Here is a 20,193-nt window from a genome sequence, read left to right on the forward strand (position 1 = left end):
CTACTACTCTTACTACTATTACTCTTACTACTATTACTACTACTACTACTACCACCACTACCAACAGTACTACTACTACTCTTACTACTACTACTACTCTTACTACTACTACTTGTAACTGAGGGGTACAATTCCCTGACTGTATTAATCAAGTATTAGTATCATTAAACTACTACCGCCTATGTACATTACTGGCCAATACCGTACAAAGGTATATGATGCGAACTTCTCCACAATAACACGGTTTTCACACAAATACTTGTTTAGAATATTTATTACAGTAAGAATATGATATTACATTACTTTGTTCACTTTAGATGCGCTTATACGGCAAAGAATGTGCAGGCAAATCAATAATGAATGTTAGGACTTAGATCTAGGGATATTCTGGGAAGGGGGGTGTACTACCGGTTGTAAGCCAGCAGAGGGAGGCAATGCTCTATGAAAGTCAAGGGTCCACGGAGGCGATATCACCCCTGTGTCAGCGGGGAAAGGCAGCCTGGTCCCAGGGTGCGCGCCGCGCAGATGAAAGCCGTGGAGCCTCTGGTACGACAGAGACGGGCTCGAGTGATGTCCCCACGGGCAGGCGTAGATCCCACAGTAGCAGCGGGGTAGGCGGTTCTCTGCTCCAGCAGCTTGGTGAAGAATGAAGAATAATAATCCTTGCCGGAAAGTGGCTCTGCTGGTCCGGTGTAGGTATCCTCCGTGGTGCGCGGTGGTCCACGGTTGAACTTGACGTTACTATCCTTATTAGCACGCGGCAATAAGTGCTCTATGTAGACGCACAATTACTCACTCCATGTGGTCTTTGACTCGTAATGAAGGCTTTTACTAGTAAGTAGCGAACGATACGTTAAACAAACGTAGTAGGATAAACACGACTCTATTTGAGGCAATACGAGCCCTACTCTGCACCACACGTTGCGTAGTGGGTGAGGCTTTACTTGGTAGCTGAACTGAACGAGACTGAAGGCGAACTGAAAAGGAAGTTCTGTATTCGCTGGTCATATTTATACGTACGGTGGACAAATAGTGCCGCTCTGCTTTCGGTAGCCGTATTCATGGGCAGAAGCGGGCATGTTAAGACAAGTCGTGTCGGTAGCTTTCAAGTCAGCTCTAGGAGGTAAGTCACTGGCGCCTAGGGGATCGCTTCCAATAGGAGAACGAATATTATGGTCTGTCCTGTACCAAGTTCAAGTTCAAGTTCAAGTTCTTTAATAGTTGTCATACAGAAGTACAGAATACTTTCATACAAAATGCTTCTTACTGTTACGCTCCAGAGACTGTGCTAGACAAGATAGTATCAAATAACATAATAACATAATATAGCATGAATTTAGAAGAAGAATGAGGTCACAGTTGTTCGGTATAGACATATGTACAATGTTCTGAGTTACCATATAATATACAATACACAATACTATGCAGTGTACTAATGTACAGTACTATCTAGTGCAAAGCAGAAATGGGATGAGGTACAATTTTAGGTACAATTTACAGTAAGGTGTACGAGTTGTAGTGCAATCCTTCATCCATAAATATAAAGTGTGGGGAGTGGGTGCTACAGTGTGTTTGTTTAAAGTGGGTGTGTGCTATAAAGTGTGTGTAGTGGGTGCTACAGTGTGTTTGTTTAAAGTGAGTGTGTGCGTGTGGATGTGTGTGCTATGTGTGTTTGGTGGTTGTTGTTGTGTAGTGTTCATTCATTGTTCGTTTAGCAGCCTGATGGCCTGGGGATAGAAGCTACTTCTGAGTCTTTCTGTGCTCGCCTTGAGACTCCTGTGTCGCTTGCCTGACGGCAGCAGTTCAAAGAGGCAGTTGTTCGGGTGGCTCGAGTCCTTAATAATTCTCTTAGCCTTCCCCTTGCAACGCTTGTTGTAAATGTTCTGGAGGGTGGGGAGCCCCCCTCCAATTGTGCGTTCGGCTGAACGTGTCACTCTTTGTAGTCTGCTTTGGTCTTTTGCAGTGCTATTCCCAAACCAGGAGGTGATGTTGCCGGTCAAGATGCTCTCTATTGTACATGAGTAGAAGTTCTTAAGGATCTTCTGGCTGACTTGGAACTTCCTTAGGCGCCTGAGGAAGTAGAGGCGTTGTCGTGCCTTCTTCACCACACTGTTAATGTGTATGGTCCATTTCAAGTCCTCGGATATGTGGGCTCCGAGGTACTTGAAGCTGTTGACTCTCTCAACCGGTGCCCCGTCAATGCTGAGGGGGCTGTAGTCCTTGACCCCCGACCTCCTGAAGTCCACAATCATCTCCTTTGTTTTGCTGACGTTCAGGGAGAGGCTGTTTTCCTGGCACCATCCCGCCAGGACCTTGACCTCTTCCAGGTAGGCCCTCTCGTCGTTGGCAGAGATCAGGCCCACCACCACTGTGTCGTCAGCAAATTTGACGATTGTATTGCTACTCCGCTGAGCCACACAGTCGTGTGTGTACAGGGAGTAGAGGAGGGGACTCAGAACACAGCCCTGGGGGGCCCCTATGTTGAGGGTGATGGATGAGGAGGTGCAGTTGCCTGCTCTCACCACCTGGGGTCTGCCAGTCAGGAAGTCCAAGACCCACTGGCAGAGGTCATAGCCCAAGCCCAGGTCCCTGAGCTTGGCTATGAGTATGGAGGGGACTATGGTATTGAATGCCGAGCTGTAGTCGATGAATAGCATTCTCACATAGTTCCCCTGCCTCTTGTCCAGGTGTGATGCTGCTGTGTGCAGCACATGGGATATGGCGTCCTCCGTGGACCTGTTGGGGCGGTATGCAAATTGCAGGGGGTCCATGTTGATGGGGAGGGAGGAGCAGATGTAGCCCTTTACTAGCTTCTCAAAGCACTTCATGGCTATGGAGGTGAGAGCTACAGGGCGGTAGTCGTTGAGGCAAGCAGGCTTGGATTTTTTGGGTACAGGGATAATAGTGGACTTCTTCAGGCAGGTGGGGATGACAGCCTGTTCTAAGGTAAAGGGATATTCCGTGTATATGTACAAAGAATATACAAGGGATATCAAACGATATACAAATATTATACATGGGATCTCAGGCAATAAATATATATATTCGGTTTAATCTGACCCTTTGTAACAGCCGCCCCCTAATTAGTCCCACCTAATTAGCTAAGCAGAGACAGATTAACCGCACGGTCCACTACTCAATGTCCGTTGTGAGGGGTCGGTCAGTTCACAAAGTCATGGGTCATGGTCGTCATTAAGCGAGTCGGGGAGCCTTGGCGACTCGATCAGCCTCGTCACGGGTCGGTTGTAGGTCCGCCCTTGGCCGAGCGCTTCTGCCACTCTGACCTTTCCGTCGGCACCAGTGGTCACTTTGCTTACGCGGCTGGCCGGCCACGCAGCTCGGGGTAGTGACTGGTCTATGGTCATGACGACTGGACGGGATGAAGGGGGGCTTAGGAGGGAGCGGGCCTGAGACTGCTTTGATCTGTGCTTGGCTGTGCTTTCTCCTCCTCCGTCTGTTTCTCTTGTTCGCTCTGTACCCCGTGTGAGGAGGGGCCGGTCCCGGCCGCCCCGTCAAGGAGTCGCTTGGGGTGCTGGGTTCGAGGTCAGCTACGTCTGAAGCGCAGCTGAGGGGAGTGGAGTTCCGAACTCCCTCTGGTACCCACGGTTCTCTCACGGGCCTCTCGCTTAATGTCAATAGCCTCTGCTGTACGGGGGAGAGGCCGGTGTCGCTCGCCTCTGTGTGTAGGCAGCTTGTAGACGTGGGTTGACTGTCAAGTCCGTAGAGGGGGCCTTGGAGCGTCCATCCCAGTCGGGTCTGAACCGCGACCGGGCATCCTTTGGGTCCGACGTGGGCCGCCTCAATTGGGAGAATGAGGTCCGCGTGGTCGGAGCCGATGAGCAGGGTCGGTGTGGCGCCGTCGATAAGCGGTATAGGTAGTTGACGTAGGTGCCCATACTTAGCCATCAGCTGTGGGATGGGGTAGGTGTACTGAGACAGGCCTATGTCGTGGCTGGTGAAGACGTTACTTATACTATACTGCTTCTCGGGCTTGTCCACCGCTGCTATCTCGAAGGAGACCTTTTCACCCTTTATGGTCTTCTGGTCCCTTCTGATGGTGCGTATGGTCATTGTATCTTTGACACCTCGCAGGCCCAACTGAGCTGCTGCGGAAGCGAGGAGGAGAGTCTTTTCAGACCCATCGTCCAGGACGGCGTAAGTGTCCAGGACCTTGTCCTCGTGGCTCAGGAGCACCCTGACCACTTTGAGGAGCACACGGGGGGTCCCGCTATGCTGGGGGTCTATGTGGAGCACTCTTGTCTCGGGTGGTGACGTAGACTCCCAGTGTCTGCCGTGGCAGTCGGGACACCAGGGAGCGGTCTGGTGGAACTTTGGTTCTGGTGCCACCGCCTCGGCATGGTACATTACCGCGACGGGCCCACTCTGTTGTCCTGGCTGACGCCTGTTGATGTCATGCAGGACCTCCAGGTGGGTGCCACCGCACCTGCTGCACTTCTTTTTCAAGCGGCACTCAGCTGCTAGGTGGCTGCGCGCGCAGCGGAAGCAGCGGCGGTGGTCCTTGACCCACTGGCTCACATCATCCGTGGTCAGCTTCTTGAAATCTTCGCAACTGATACAGCCGATGTTCTCCCTCACAGTACTGGCACTCAATCTTCCACTGGTCCTCTTTCGTCGAGGGGGTGTTGTGGTTCTGGTGCTGCGGTACTGATTCGGCTTGGTGCATAACAGTCACCGATCTTCGGGCCATCGTTTACTCTCCTAGGTCCCTCTCTGGAGCTTGGTGTGCTCCGCACGAACGTATCCAATCGTAGGCTGCTGACTTCTCTCGCCAGGAAGTCGGCCAAGTCTAGGGGGGATGGTTCTGGACCGTTAGGATCACGGTGGTCTCTTTGCCGCCTGAAGCGCTCCTGTCTGGCGGGCGGCAGCTTCTCTAAAATCCTCTCGACGTTAGAGTTGGCGTATAGCTCGTGCATACCCTTTTCTCGTTGCGCTCCCAGCATCCCTACCAGGGACTGTACTTTTATAGACAGGTCGTCTAGTGAGCGATTGTCTGTTGCTGGGGGTAAGCGGTCAATATGCCTTATCTCTTCTATTACGTAATCCCATATACGTCCATATCTCTGGTCCAGCGCTGCTAGAGCCGCGGTGTATGGGGTCGTAGAGGTGGCATAGGCGAGCGCTATATTGTGCGCTCGGGGCACTTTCAGGTGCTGCAGTAATATTGCATACTTGTGGCGTTCATCAGCGACATCCACCATCATTGTCTCTAAGCACATCCGGAGCTCCGTATACTGTGCTCGATTCTCATGGGTGAAGTCTGGAAACGTCGGTGTGCCAATGTATGATGTCATGGATGACTGGCACATCGGTGAGCATTGGGGGAGAGGCCTCCTCGGCGAGTCTCCTCTTGCGTGTCGTCTTGGGCTGGTACTTGGTGGGTACCGAAGGTCGGGTACCCAGGTGCTGTTCCTCGGGGCTGACGGTGCGTCAAACTCACCCGTGAGTTGAGTCGGGGGTTTGTAGCGCAGGGCCTCGGGGCTGACTTCTGGGCTGTACTGGACCTCCTGGTCCTGAGTACGTTGCTGCTGGTCGGGGCTGTACTGGGCCTCCTGGGCCAGAGTACGTTGCTGCTGGTCGGCTTGACACTCCTCCTCCTCCTCCTCCTCTCCCTCTGCTAGGACCTGGAGTCTTCTGTTCAGTCTCTCGGCGTGGTCCGGTTCTTCCCGGTTGCTGGGTCTCGTATGGACCGGCCGGGGAGGGGGTTCGGAGACGTGGACAGGATCCTCCTGTAGGCGGGGTCCCGGGTCGCTTCGTCGGGTAGGGGAATGTGTCCTAGACCCATGTCTTGACGATCTCTGGGAGCTCCGTGCGGAGTGAGGGGGTGTCGCCATGGCAACCAGTTTGTCCATCAGCTCCGCCTGCAGCCGGTCGCGCTCTGCCTCGCGCCGGGCATGGGCTGCGTCGCGCGCTGCTTCGCGCTGGGCATTGGCGATGTCGCGCTGCGCATTGGCGCTGGCCTGGGCAGCGTCGCGCTGTGCGTTGGCGACGTCGCGCTGGGCATTGGCGCTGGCATGGGCGGCGTGGAGCTGTGCATTTGCGACGTCGGCGCGGCTTCTCTCGATGTTCTCTTCTGTCTGGAGGCGTCTGGTCTCCAGTCTTATTCGGTCGTCTTCACTCCTTTGTTGCGCCTGGAAGCGCTCTCGCTCGCCTGCAAAATGTTCGCGCTCGCACGTCTGTTGCGCTTGAAGTCGATCGCGTTCGGTGGAGGCTGCCAGGGTGGCGATGAGTGCTTGCGCCAGCATCTTGTCCGCCTCGCTGGGGGAAGACGCCGTTCGGGGCGATCGGCTCCCGGCAGTACTTGTTGGAGATCCGTTCTCTTGTTGCGTACCGAGGAGATCCGTCTCCTGGGTGCGCGTCTCTTTAGGGTTGTCTTCCTCCCGGAGCTGATCGGGGACTATTTCTTCGGTATTGTCTGGGGGTAAAGGCATGTCAGTTCCCTCCTGGTCCCCATCGTGAGCTTGGTCAGTTACATTAGAACCCACTAGGGCCTCTGTTGGCGGGGTAGCCTGGTTGTTAGGGTCGGACATAATTTTACTTTCTACTTTTTCCGCGTTTAACTTCCCTTTAAAGCTAGGTATTGGACTGACAGCGTATGCCTCTAGATAGGGAGGTGGCTGCCGTCTGCGCTGCGGGCGATCTAGCTTAGGAGAACCGTTTGTGGAGTGTTCGTCATCGGCCATGTCAATATTAATATTATATTAATATTACGCTAATTATTCTCCGGCTCGAAGGACCAATTGTAACTGAGGGGTACAATTCCCTGACTGTATTAATCAAGTATTAGTATCATTAAACTACTACCGTCTATGTACATTACTGGCCAATACCGTACAAAGGTATATGATGCGAACTTCTCCACAATAACACGGTTTTCACACAAATACTCGTTTAGAATATTTATTACAGTAAGAATATGATATTACATTACTTTGTTCACTTTAGATGCGCTTATAAGGCAAATAATGTGCAGGCAAATCAATAATGAATGTTAGGACTTAGATCTAGGGATATTCTGGGAAGGGGGGTGTACTACCGGTTGTAAGCCAGCAGAGGGAGTCAAGTCAAGTCAAGAGTTTTAATTGTCACGGCATACAGGTATACAGGCAATGCTCTATGAAAGTCAAGGGTCCACGGAGGCGATATCACCCCTGTGTCAGCGGGGAAAGGCAGCCTGGTCCCAGGGTGCGCGCCGCGCAGATGAAAGCCGTGGAGCCTCTGGTACGACAGAGACGGGCTCGAGTGATGTCCCCACGGGCAGGCGTAGATCCCACAGTAGCAGCGGGGTAGGCGGTTCTCTGCTCCAGCAGCTTGGTGAAGAATGAAGAATAATAATCCTTGCCGGAAAGTGGCTCTGCTGGTCCGGTGTAGGTATCCTCCGTGGTGCGCGGTGGTCCACGGTTGAACTTGACGTTACTATCCTTATTAGCACGCGGCAATAAGTGCTCTATGTAGACGCACAATTACTCACTCCACGTGGTCTTTGACTCGTAATGAAGGCTTTTACTAGTAAGTAGCGAACGATACGTTAAACAAACGTAGTAGGATAAACACGACTCTATTTGAGGCAATACGAGCCCTACTCTGCACCACACGTTGCGTAGTGGGTGAGGCTTTACTTGGTAGCTGAACTGAACGAGACTGAAGGCGAACTGAAAAGGAAGTTCTGTATTCGCTGGTCATATTTATACGTACGGTGGACAAATAGTGCCGCTCTGCTTTCGGTAGCCATATTCATGGGCAGAAGCGGGCATGTTAAGACAAGTCGTGTCGGTAGCTTTCAAGTCAGCTCTAGGAGGTAAGTCACTGGCGCCTAGGGGATCGCTTCCAATAGGAGAACGAATATTATGGTCTGTCCTGTACCAGGTAAAGGGATATTCCGTGTATATGTACAAAGAATATACAAGGGATATCAAACGATATACAAATATTATACATGGGATCTCAGGCAATAAATATATATATTCGGTTTAATCTGACCCTTTGTAACAACTACTACTACTACTACTACTACTACTACTACTACTACTACTACTACTACTACTACTACTACTACTACTACTACTACTACTACTACTACTACTACTACTACTACTACTACTACTACTACTACTACTACTACTACTACTACTACTACTACTCTTATTACTATACTACTACTACTACTACTACTACTACTACTACTACTACTACTACTACTACTACTACTACTACTACTACTACTACTACTACTACTACCAGTACAGTACTACTACTATTAGTACTACTACTACTACTACTACTATTACTACTACTGTTAGGGTAGCGTTAACTTGAGCCCAAGAGCAGATCACAGGGAGAGGAGAATGGAGCGGTTTAGGTTGTTTATTCCACAGGTACCATGCAGACAGGGTTATTTGAATGTACAGGAATGTGCGACTGGTGCGAGCAGGAGCACTCCTTTGTCAAGTCAAGTCAAGAGTTTTAATTGTCATGGCATACAGGTATACAATGAAATGCGGGTGGTCTTGCCCGCAACGATGTGCAATACAGTGGTACAACATATAATAGAATCAAAAAATGAAAAAACAACATTGTGCAGTAAACAGGTAACAGGTAACATGGAGTGACATCTCGGTATCTGTACATAGTTATTTACAGAGCATATGGGACATGCTAGTTAGCTTTGGTAGTGCAATACACTGTTCCTGTTATTCTAATTTAAAGTGTCCTTTCCTTTGGCCATAAGTGTGCGTGTGTGCGACATGAGTGTGTGCCCGCTCATGTTAAAGTGTTAAGTGGCTGCTCGTGTGTGAGCGTGCACAGCGTGCGTGTCGTGTGTGTGTTCATGTGTGCTTGTGTGTGGATAGTTCAATGTTCTGAGCACTTTGTGATCTACAGGAACGTCCAGGTGGGTGGTGTCTTGGGAGACAGCGTAGACCGAGCGGCAGGCAGTCCTGGGCACAGGGAGACAGGGGTTAGGGTAATGCAGAGAAACATATAGGGTAGCTAGTAGGTTACATCCTCGTACCTAGGTAGGCATAGCAACACTCCGACGGTGAGTGGCAGGAACCGCAGGGCTCATATCAGCGCCGGTGATGGCCTGACGAGTCTCAGGTGTGCAGATAGGACTTGGCTGACAGCGTGTGGAAACTGTGACATGAAGATGCCCATATAAGGGCGTGGAAGTAGTAGGTGAGAGGGAGGCCCTGGCTGTGATTGTAACAACTACTACTACTACCACCACTACCAACAGTACTACTACTATTACTACTACTACTACTACTACTACTACTACTACTACTACTACTACTACTACTACTACTACTACTACTACTACTACTACTACTACTACTACTACTATTGTGTCAAACTTACTCAACATGCAGATGTGTGTTATTTACATTTTTATCAAGTGACGGTGAATTTTGATGTGTTTTTTTTTTGTTGTATTTTATTTTTTTATTATTTTTTAAACAAACACATAAACAAACATGACAACACACGATAAGATATACAAGCATTAGTTGACAGTGCACATCCAATGAAATCACATTTTAGTTAATTGTCATATATAGGATATACCCTTAATACCTGTTATCTAAAAACCTACACACATTATGCTCCAGCTCGTACCCCCCCTCCCGGACCCCCCATTGTTTGTTTGTTGTTGTTTTTTTACTTCACTGATTCTCAGAAATGATAAGCAATACATCTGGAATTTTTTTATGAATTCCAACCCAAACACATACTACAATAATCCTCTGTACAATATACACACATACATCTATATATACCGGTATATATATACTGGTATATATATGGATACAGTATATGACTGCTATTGAAATGTACTGTAAGTGATGATGTTTTTTTTTGTCTGTAGACCACAGTGGAGAACCTGAAGGCTGAGAACGACCACCTGAAGACTGGGACCACTTCCCCCTCCACCTCCCCCTCCCCCTCGCCCTCTGCGTCCCCGGGCCCCACCAGCTCTGTGTCCCAGTCATCAGGCCTCACGTCCTTCGGAGGCTCCTCTCCGCGCCAGTCTGTGGCCGTGCACGTGCCCAAGGGCTACAGCAGGGTCCTGAGCGACGGCAGCAACTCAGGTGACACATCCTGTAGTGCCCTTGAACTACCTCCTTGAACTACCTCCTTGAACTACCTCCTTGAACTACCTCCTTGAACTACCTCCAACTCCTATATAGCCTTTCAAATTGACCAAGTGGTAAATTGTCTACATGTTCCGGCCAATTTTCCGCCGTCGACTAAAAACACACCTCTTCAAACATTATTCAAAATATTTAAAATAATAATAATAAAACCTAACCTTCTTATTATATTTGTACTACTATGTACCCTACTACTACTACTATGCTACTACTTATCATGCTAATATGTCTATACTACTACTATGCACTCAGAGTGTAACTCTCAAGCTCGTTACTATTTACCTGCCAGCTACTCTCCAAGTCTGATACTTAGCGTGCTATCTTCACCTGGGGCTGGGGTCATCTGTTAATCAATGATGTAAAGATTTGTAACACAAAATAAAGGTGTATTATATAGACATGTGTATAATCTGTGATTCAGTAATGTACTTGTTTCCCTCTTTCACCCCCTCCCCCCATCCCTCTCCACAGAAGTCTTCTGTGAAGCTGGTAGTCTCTTGTCCCAGAGAGATGATCAGCGTGTGCGGGTGGTTGTCCGTGTTGCCAATTTAAAAGTCTTCAAAGATGTACGTATTTATTTCGGTCTTGTGATTTATGTCAGCAGAGCTACTTTATGAGCACAATTCAAGGTTCCTGTCTTAAAATGTCTTACATTTGATAATCAGATTTTTTTTTGTCTTAAAAACGTCTTAAATATTATTTTGACAGGTCTTGGAAATGTATTGGATTAGGAAGTTACTTCTATGTTGCGATAACTTCTCTGTATCTTGCTTAAATGTTTTTGGGGGGAAATGTCCGGGCTGCAGAGTAAGCAGCATGGTAGTAGCCTATCAGTTCCCCCCCAACAAATCGTATGGAATTACTTCTTTCATAGTCATTTTCCTCCATACCTTTTTTGCCAGTATGGCCGGATGGTATTAAATTATATTCAGAGTGGTCCTAAAAAGTCTTAAATGTAATCTGTTGAAACCTGCAGGAACCCTGATGATTATACAGCTCTTTATGACCTTTTGTCTGCTGCCCTCATTCAACAGGAGGTTAAACAGCAGGACTTCTTCGTTGGTACTGTCAGGGTGAACGGCAGGATGGACTGGCCCATGCTGGACTCAGCTGTCAGCCAGGCTTTCAAGGTGAGACGAGTTGAATTTAATGTTGAATGTGCCCTGTCCTGCATAATACTGTACGCATTGTATTGTTAACGCAAATTATGTTCCCAATGGAATTCTATCGGTCAAATTCAACTTAGCATATTTTCAACCGGTACATGCTGATGTCGGTAACTTGCGACTAACTAACTAACACATCTTGAAAACTGCTAATTTGCTTGCTTTGGATAATTTCTAAGAGGAAAGACGATAGACTATGATGAAAGATAGTTGGTGTTGACATCTTGATATTGTAACCAATGACCAATTGACCTATCTCAAACCCTGCCCTCTTTTCTTGATCCTCCAATCACAACTGTTGTGAAGAAAAGAAAAGGGGCAGGGTCCATTGTACTCCATAATAGTCTGCCGCCACTGATCCTCTCTCTCCTGTCTCCTAGGTGTACATAGCCAAGGTGGATCCCACCTCCAGCCTGGGCCTGTCCACTGACTCCATCTACAGCTACAGTATGAGCCACATCAAGAGAGTGCTGGGAGGGGAGGCCCCAGAGAGCCAGCCCTCGCGCTGCGTTTCGAGGGGCCCCACCGGCATCACTGTGGCCCTGAAAGGTCAGTGGAAGAGTGCATTAGCAATGGCAGAGTTTCATGAAACTGCTGCCCTGACGTCTCTGGTGGGTCAGAAAGAAGCATTTTATATAAAAGTATTCTGTACTTCTGTATGACAACTAATAAAGAAACTTGAAGAAACTTGAAACTTGAAACTTCATGTGAGGAGCGAGTCCCACAATGCAACGCAGCCGGCTATAACACAGATGCCTTCTAGCCATTACCCTAGCCCAGGGGTCAGCAAACTTTACTATCAAAAGAGCCATTTTTCCCCCTTTCATCTGGAGCCGCAAAACCAATTTACCCTTAAAATGAAGATAACGCAGTGTATAACGTTTTATATATAGTTATCCCCAAGCATACCCCACATTTAGCATAAAATGCCTGACGATTGTATACCCAAAGTCATTTGCGATTTATTATACTTTATACTTATAGCACACAGTTTGTTGCATTAATGGAATTATAAAACGACAAAAAGAAAATAGTTGACATTTTATTGCTGTTTTTACCTGTTATAACAAAGGAAAACCTCAAACTCTTATGAAGAGGAGAAAAAATACTTGCATGTGTACAGGGAGAAATGCGAGGTAATTTTTTTTTTTTTTTTTTTTTATACAGTCAACATATTCTTAAATAATAGCGCTGCCCGAGGCTGGGCATGATACAGTCAACATATAGCAAGAGAGAGAGCGAGAGAGAGCTCCCGTTCTACAGTCAATATACAGTGTTATCGCTGCACAGACCCGGCAATGCCCCTGACCCTCCACCAGAGCAAGGCCAGAGAGAGAGAGAGAGAGAGAGAGAGAGAGAGAGAGAGAGAGTGAGAGAGAGACACATTGGAAAGAAACAACCCAAAACCAGAGCAAATTGAAATGCTATTTGGCCCTAAACAGAGAGTACACAGTGGCAGAATACCTGAGCACTGTGACTGACCCAATACTAAGAAGATCCTTGACTAGGTACAGACTCAGCGAGCACAGCCTAGCCATCGAGAAAGGCCGCCATAGGCAGACCTGGCTCCCAAGCGAAGACAGACCCACTGCACACAAGATGAGGTGGAAACCGAGCTCCACTTCTTAACAACCTGCCCACTATACCAAGACATATACTTCCCACAAATTGCAAACACCCAAAGAGACTTTGAAAACATGGACAATAACTCAAAACTCCCATACCTACTGGGAGAAATACAAGAATGTGAAATAAAGCCCATTTGAATTGAAGAGAGAGAGATAGATAGAGCATGTCTGTGTGTGTTAGAAAGAGAGAGATAGAGAGAGAGCATGTCTGTTTGTGTGTGTGTGTTAGAGAGAGAGCATGTATATGTGTGTTAGAAAGAGAGAGAAATATATAGAGAGAGAGCATGTCATTTTGCGTGTTAGAGAGAGATATAGAGCATGTCTGTGTGTATTAGAAAGAGAGAGAGAGAGAGAGAGCATGTGTGTTTGTGTGTTAGAGAGAGATAGCATGTCTGTGTGTGTGTGTGTGTTAGAGAGAGAGCATGTATGAGAGAGATAAGCAAGACAGCTAAGATGAGCCCCTAAAGGATATTCAACTTTTAATGGCAGAACAAAACAGAAGGAAAAGATAACTTCACAAAGGCAACATGAATATACATAGATCCAAAAGGACAAAGATCAACACTTAAATCCAAAGAGAAGAGGGTCTATACCAGAGAAAACAAAGTAGCAAGGAGCCAACGGCCGACATCAGCTAAATAGGCTAACTGCAAATAGAGTAGCCAGGTACTGACACCAGGTACACACCGTTAGCTACAACAGCTAGCCGGCCCGTTTGGCTCAATATAACATTAGCTACAACAACTTTCATCTTCAGTCCATCTGCCGAACGACCGTCCTCTTCGTCTTGGCTGGCATAAGCATAACCTCCAATGCTGCACGCGCGAAATAGTCAAACGCAGCTGACGCACGCCGGCCGACTGTACACATGTAACCCCTCCCTTCGTTGAAACCAATAGTATGTCTGCTGCAGAGCCCCAGAGCTCCAATAGTGAGTATGTCTGCTGCAGAGCCGCAGAGCCAGGAACAAGTCAGACACATTCTACAAACGTGTCTAATGTGAAATATATAAGCATATAAGCAAAACTAGATTTTAGGTCTGTGATGAAAAAGGGCCTCGCGGGAAGGGGGGCCTCGCAAAAAAAAAAAAAAAAAAAATCTTTTATTTATTTTTAATTTTTTTTTGTGCGAGGCCCCCCTTCCTGCGAGGCCCTGTGCGACCACACTGCTCGCACACCCCCTGAGGCGGCCCTGCATGTGTAGACCTACTTTTAAATAAAACACAGAAGAGGAGACAAAACACTGGCGTCTGTAGACCGACTTTGAAATAAAACCCTGAACTATGCAGGTATATTTGAGTCCTTCCCTTATTTGTGGAACATTTATAAAATACTTATACTTATATTTATAAAACTTTGAAAAAAGACTACCATGTTAATAAAATAAAATGTTAATTTTTAGTTGTTCGCAAATTTCTCACCACATATCAGGCATACAGGTAAGCCTGCATCGTTAGTCGTGAAAGCAAATTAATCTGTCCACGCTGAACCCTTGTGCACCCCTGGGGTCTTTTTCTACTTTTTTGAAATATTTTGAGTGTGTGTGTGAGCACAGCGGTGTCTGTGTTTATTATTATTTCATGAAATTGGGTAAATATCTTAATTTTACATATATGTTCATTGTGTGAAAAGCTTATAACATGAAACACTCTAGAAAAATAGTTACAGATTTAGTGACTCGTTCACCCCTAGTTACTTTTTCTACTCCCATCCACTTCAACGTTAAAACGGCATTTTTTACGCATTTTTAAATCTGCTCTTATTCGTTCAATTCGCGATATATCTTGCCATCCTTTGCATATTCCACGAGATAAGGACCTTGTAATTGCCGGGATGTGCTGTTACCGATGTAAAACTCATGGTGGCGTCATCGCTCCACAGATAACTTTGCCAAAATTCAGGGGGAGGTGAATTAGGCTGTGGCGGGCTGCCGGTCATTGAAACTCCGGATACAGGTTTTGTGGTGGTGGGGGGGGGGGGCGAGTGGATTTTCAAGACAGAACCAGAGGCGAACCGGACCGTGCAGTCCACAGCGCGCCACACGCCGAAAAACAAGACCCCCATAGCCGGCGCGCGCCAACGAGGAAGTGTCCTGGACGGATCAGGTCTGGTTCTCGTCCCACCACCGAGGCGAGCCCAAGATCCCTGCCGCAGCAACACATGGAAGCGCCCGCACCATATTTAGGTCAGTTGAGCACTTGGTAACGTTTCGCCTCAACGCCGTTTCTGGCCGAACTAGTCATCGAATCTTTAATATTTTTTTTGATTCGTATTCAGAGGTAATTCGTCGAGATATTTCTAATTGGTATTTATCAAAAATAAATATTGGAAATATGGTCAAAAACAACATTTATCAGTTTTTTTCGGTTCGCCCGCAGTCAGTTGAGCACTTATTAACGCTTCGCCTCAACGCCGTTTCTGGCCGAACTAGTCATCGAATCTTTAATATTTTTTTTGATTCGTATTCAGAGGTAATTCGTCGAGATATTTCTAATTGGTATTTATCAAAAATAAATATTGGAAATATGGTCAAAAACAACATTTATCCGTTTTCTTCGATGAAAAAACACGTTCTATCAAACAAACACAGGTTTGAGTGGTTATAATTCATAAATATGAGTAATATGTTGAGAGATATATTGAGATTATACTATTACTGTTAATCATGGGTAGAAAAATGTTTTAAAAATAGTAAACAGGTAAAATTATATGGCTTTAAACATGATGTATCAAAACTGACACCAATCCCCAGCGGTTTCCCCCATTGTTAGGCATGCACAAGGGTTCCCTCTATTTTCCTCGGACTTTCCTTTTAAAAAAAAAATGTATCCATGGTTAGCTTACTGGGAGGTCGGAAACTCAAGATTAGCCACCTGCAGACCTGCAGTGTGATGTATATTTTAGTTGATGAATTATTTTAGTTGACGAAATATTTTTTTATTTTAGCTTACACTCTGCGCTCTTAGTGGAACACAGGAGCTGAGCAGAGCGGAAGCTCGACAAATGTACCTGCTGAGACCCCCCACAACCATCCGAACCGGGGAGGACCCGAGCCCCCTGACCCCCCTAGAGGGGGACGGGAGGGAATCGGATCCGACTGTGTGAAGAGGGTTTAGTAACTCAACGCACAGGGTGAGCAGATTGCGGGACTTACTTTCACACAGAAGGACCCGCGACTACTCAGGCACGCATCCCACATGCCACTAGGGAACGAACGAAAAAATAAAATAAAAAACGTTACAGCCCCTAACATCACGGGGTCAAAGGTCAAGAACCCAACCCGTGGCAAGGCTGTAGCAGCGGAGCGCGAAGGAGGACCCAGCCCCAGGAACAGCCTGAGGGCCAGGACCCCCCGGAAAAGGGGGCCTGGTGAGGCCAACGATGCCGCAGCATCGAGACCCCACCAGACGGTCACTAGTGACACCACCCCCCACATCGCCAGCGTATCGGACAGGGCCCAATCCAAGAGCAGGCCCTTCCCCCCTACAGCACACCACCCTGAAGCACTCCAGAGAGGCTACACCCCCACAACACTGTGGGGCCAGTCGGCGCACCGGGGAGACAACCCCCAAAGAGGTTGATCCCTCAATCCTGGCAACAGGTCAAAAGCGTAACTCGACCTGTGTCCGGAGCACTGCGGACTAGACAGGCGCCTAAGGGGTCTACTGAGAACAGCACCCCGGCGGAAGGGGCGTTCAGTATGCTGTGCACCATGTCGCAGCCTCCACAAAAACCCGACCCCCTAGAGAGGCCGAGGCAGAGAAGGCTGACATGATTGGCAGACGTCATGAAAAGTGCGGGGGCACACTCGCAGGCAGACGGTGTCAAGCCCGGCCTAACCCGATAGTCGACTCCGCTATCAACACACCGGGGAACCAACCACCCCCCTATGTTTAGTTTAACAGGAGGCGGTTGTTCCCTTAACCCACCAAGAAAAACCTAGAAACAGAGTGTTTCAGTTTTCAAAAGGGTTAACCCAGGCCAACAGGTCGACAGGAATGAGTCCGGACCTGGGCCTGGCGGACTACACAGGGATGCCTAGAGGGGTTGACAGCAACCACCATGACAGCCCCCTCCCATACCTGCCCAGCAGGGGGAGGGAGGAGTGACACAATGGAGAAGGACCAGGCCCCCTAACACAGCGCAAGGTACAACACAGTATGGACCAAGAACGTCACTGTTATGGGCAAGCCGTAGTGGCATACACATGACAGACATATCCACGACATCAATCCCTGCGAAGCCCGGACCGACCCGGCATTTTCCCCCCGGAAAAGCACAAAGTCCTTCGGGGTACCAGAACAGCAGATCTGCGCCCCGGCGGACAACAGGTTAACTGACTTGGTCCGGCGTGACCAGAACCAGTCCCGCGTCCTAGTCACGCCGCCATCCCCAGTCCTAAGAGGGGGGTAGGTACGCGTGTCGATCTAAAACATCACAGAGGGCGCCACCAAGATGGACAGAACGTGAATGCGCTGCTCCTGGCGGCCCACCTCATGGGCGTGAGACCCCTCCGCCAATGTAATGATCTACTCCGTCATCTCCCCCCAGAGATGCACGTGAGTCATCGAGTCTTGCACTGGCGCTCGGTAGAGATAAAAAAATCCGCATAAAAAAACGCCATTTCTATGAATTGGGCAACCAAGGCGCGCCAGCGCTATATGCACGTCAAGAACCCGAAACACATCAATGGTGAATTCTAACAAGAAAACACCAGACGACGTCCCCTCCATGCTGTCTGGGACGAGCAGCAGGAAGCCGGTCAAAAAGACACAGCCACGGGCCTTATATGACACGACTGAGGGCAACCCCGTCAATTCCGCTCCTCACATAAGAGGGGAAGACAGAAGTTCCCCCAGAGAGACCTCCATGTGAGTACAATTGAAAAAGATACATGCAATAATAATTGGGCCAAGTGACCAATAGCCCAATACACACTGTAATAGAGAGCAGAGCAGAAAACGAACAGTTTTCTAATGCAACGCATCATCCAACTTTGACAAAGACAGCGGTCTGCAGCACAGAGCCTGTAACCTCACGGACGTCTCCTGGCCAATAGGAAACGCACCCAGTGACGTATCCCATGGCCGGGGGGAAATCCTGTGACCCACCCAACCTAACAGGGAGTGGAACCAGGGAACCCCTTCCCCCTCCCTGTGACGCGCTGCCCCTCAGCCGACAGGGAAAAACTGACAGGCAGGAGGTCCCACCTTTTTTATTTTATCAGCTCACCCCTCATGACCCCTCAACCCTGATACGATGCAATGACAAAGCAGAGCCATGATACCAGCTCTAGCCACACGATAACCTCGCCTGTGCAAAAACTGGTTTTATACATGGCTTCAGGCTCATGTGCGATTCTGCCACCTGAATTTTTACACCTTTACCCTAAAGGAAGAAAAAAACACAGACCAAGAGAGGGGCCAAGGGCCCTGGTACAAGAGCTTACACATGTAACTTCTGTAGGCCAACACCTAACCCAGTTGTGGATCCTAAACGTGAATACGATACACACAACCAGTGGCGGCCGGCCGATAGTGGGCGCTAGAGCGCCGCCCTCCCTGGTTAAAAGAGAGAAGAAGAAAATATTTATTTCAATTTTTTTTTAGAGCCCTAGAAATAAAATGAACATGTTTAAAATGAATAATATTTACTCATTTTAAGTATGTTTGTGTTTCTAATGCACAATATAACGTTAATATATCAAATATAAATAATAGTTTTTCATTCACAGGAAGTCACTAGTAACTACCTCTCAGGCCGGGGCGAGGCATATCGCGCACAGCAGGGCGTGCACTGGTTTCATCGCTGTATCCTCACAGCCAATCAAATAAGTCAACGCACGTAATGCACTGTGCGTTGAAATATGATGTAATATGATGGAAGCCGGGCACGTTTTCAAGCGATCTATATCATCTAAGCAAGCAGCGTCTATACTTTCTGTAGCCGCATTCTCGGAGACGCTCTAGCCGCATTTCTCGGAGACGCTCTCTGATTGGCCGACGCCAGTTTCTACACTGGTTAGGCTTAGTTACTCTTCGAAGTTGGTTAAGGTTAGAGTTTGTCTTAGAGCATGACGGCAAGTTCTTTCGACGGTTAAGCTTAGGCACTCTTTCAAAGTTGGTTAAGGTTAGAGTTTGTCTTAGAGCAGGGCGATAGAACGCCAGGTAGTTTGCAGGCTGTTCGATGCGGAAATGGGCAAAGACACAGCTTGTCGTCACAGTACTTGTGTTGTGGTGCCTAACCTGGCTAACAAGAAGCTATTTGGCTAGCTGGATGCAGTCTGGACAGTGGATATACATCAACAGTGTGGGACAGTGGACATATACACTTTATCAAGCCCTCCTGGACCACGTTTCAACTAAACAAAGTGAGTTAATGCGGTCTCTCTCTCTCTCTCTCTCTCTCTCTCTCTCTCTCTCTCTCTCTCTCTCTCTCTCTCTCTCGCTCTCTCTCTCTCTCTCTCTCGCTCTCTCTCTCTCTCGCTCTCTCTCTCTCTCGCTCTCTCTCTCTCGCTCTCTCTCTCTCGCAACACAGCGTGTTGTTGTTGAACTATAACATTTAATTTTGCCGCAGGTGACGCATAATGGATGAATGAATGAATGGTAACTTGTTTAAAATGACAAGATATATATATATGTGTTCATTATTGGATTGATCATACGTGTACTAGTGTAGTATGAATGAACTCGACTTAACGTTGGAAACGGGGTAACTAGTGATGTGTCGGTCACGAGCGACTCGTTCATAAGAGCTGATTCATTGCCGTGAGTCGAATCGCTCACGTCTCGGGTAACGTTATGAGTCAGTATTCGCTTGGTCAGCTGGCCGCTTGCCAACAGTTGTGGGCTCAGCCACGTTGTCTAAACGTTACATGAACACACACAACTTCTCATCATACAACAAAAAACCCAGTTAATTTTTACTCACGTAAAAAACAACGCTGGTCCTAGGTAGAGAGAAAGGCACAAGCCTTGGCCAACGCTAACCCAAGCTATACAAAGCGACCAAGACAATTCACACACAGCACACGTCGTATCTCCAAACGTAGTGAAGTAACATATGTTTTGTAGACAAAGACATCGTTATTAACAAAAACATTCGGGAGGGGAAGGAAGGAAGAGTGGGGTAATGTCCAATGGACATATCTTACCTGCACCAAGGAACGCAGGACGAAAGGCAGCAACACAGGTTGGTCTCCACATTGACGAAGGCTTCTCGCTGGCAAGGC

General features: G+C 47.8%; 1 protein-coding gene across 8 annotated transcripts in view; it reads left to right on the forward strand.

Moving 5' to 3' along the window:
* Positions 1-20,193, forward strand: part of nav1b (neuron navigator 1b) — a 145,418-nt gene that overhangs the window by 89,002 nt on the left and 36,223 nt on the right. For all 8 annotated transcript variants that reach the window (XM_084317147.1, XM_084317151.1, XM_084317149.1 and 5 more), the window contains 4 exons: positions 9,884-10,106; positions 10,641-10,735; positions 11,204-11,299; positions 11,716-11,884. In XM_084317147.1, the coding sequence (XP_084173273.1) occupies positions 9,884-10,106; positions 10,641-10,735; positions 11,204-11,299; positions 11,716-11,884 (583 nt within the window). The remainder of the gene's footprint in view (positions 1-9,883; positions 10,107-10,640; positions 10,736-11,203; positions 11,300-11,715; positions 11,885-20,193) is intronic.

This window comes from Notolepis coatsorum (genome assembly GCF_963971535.1).
Source record: "Notolepis coatsorum genome assembly, chromosome: 6".
Lineage (NCBI taxonomy): Eukaryota > Metazoa > Chordata > Actinopteri > Aulopiformes > Paralepididae > Notolepis > Notolepis coatsorum.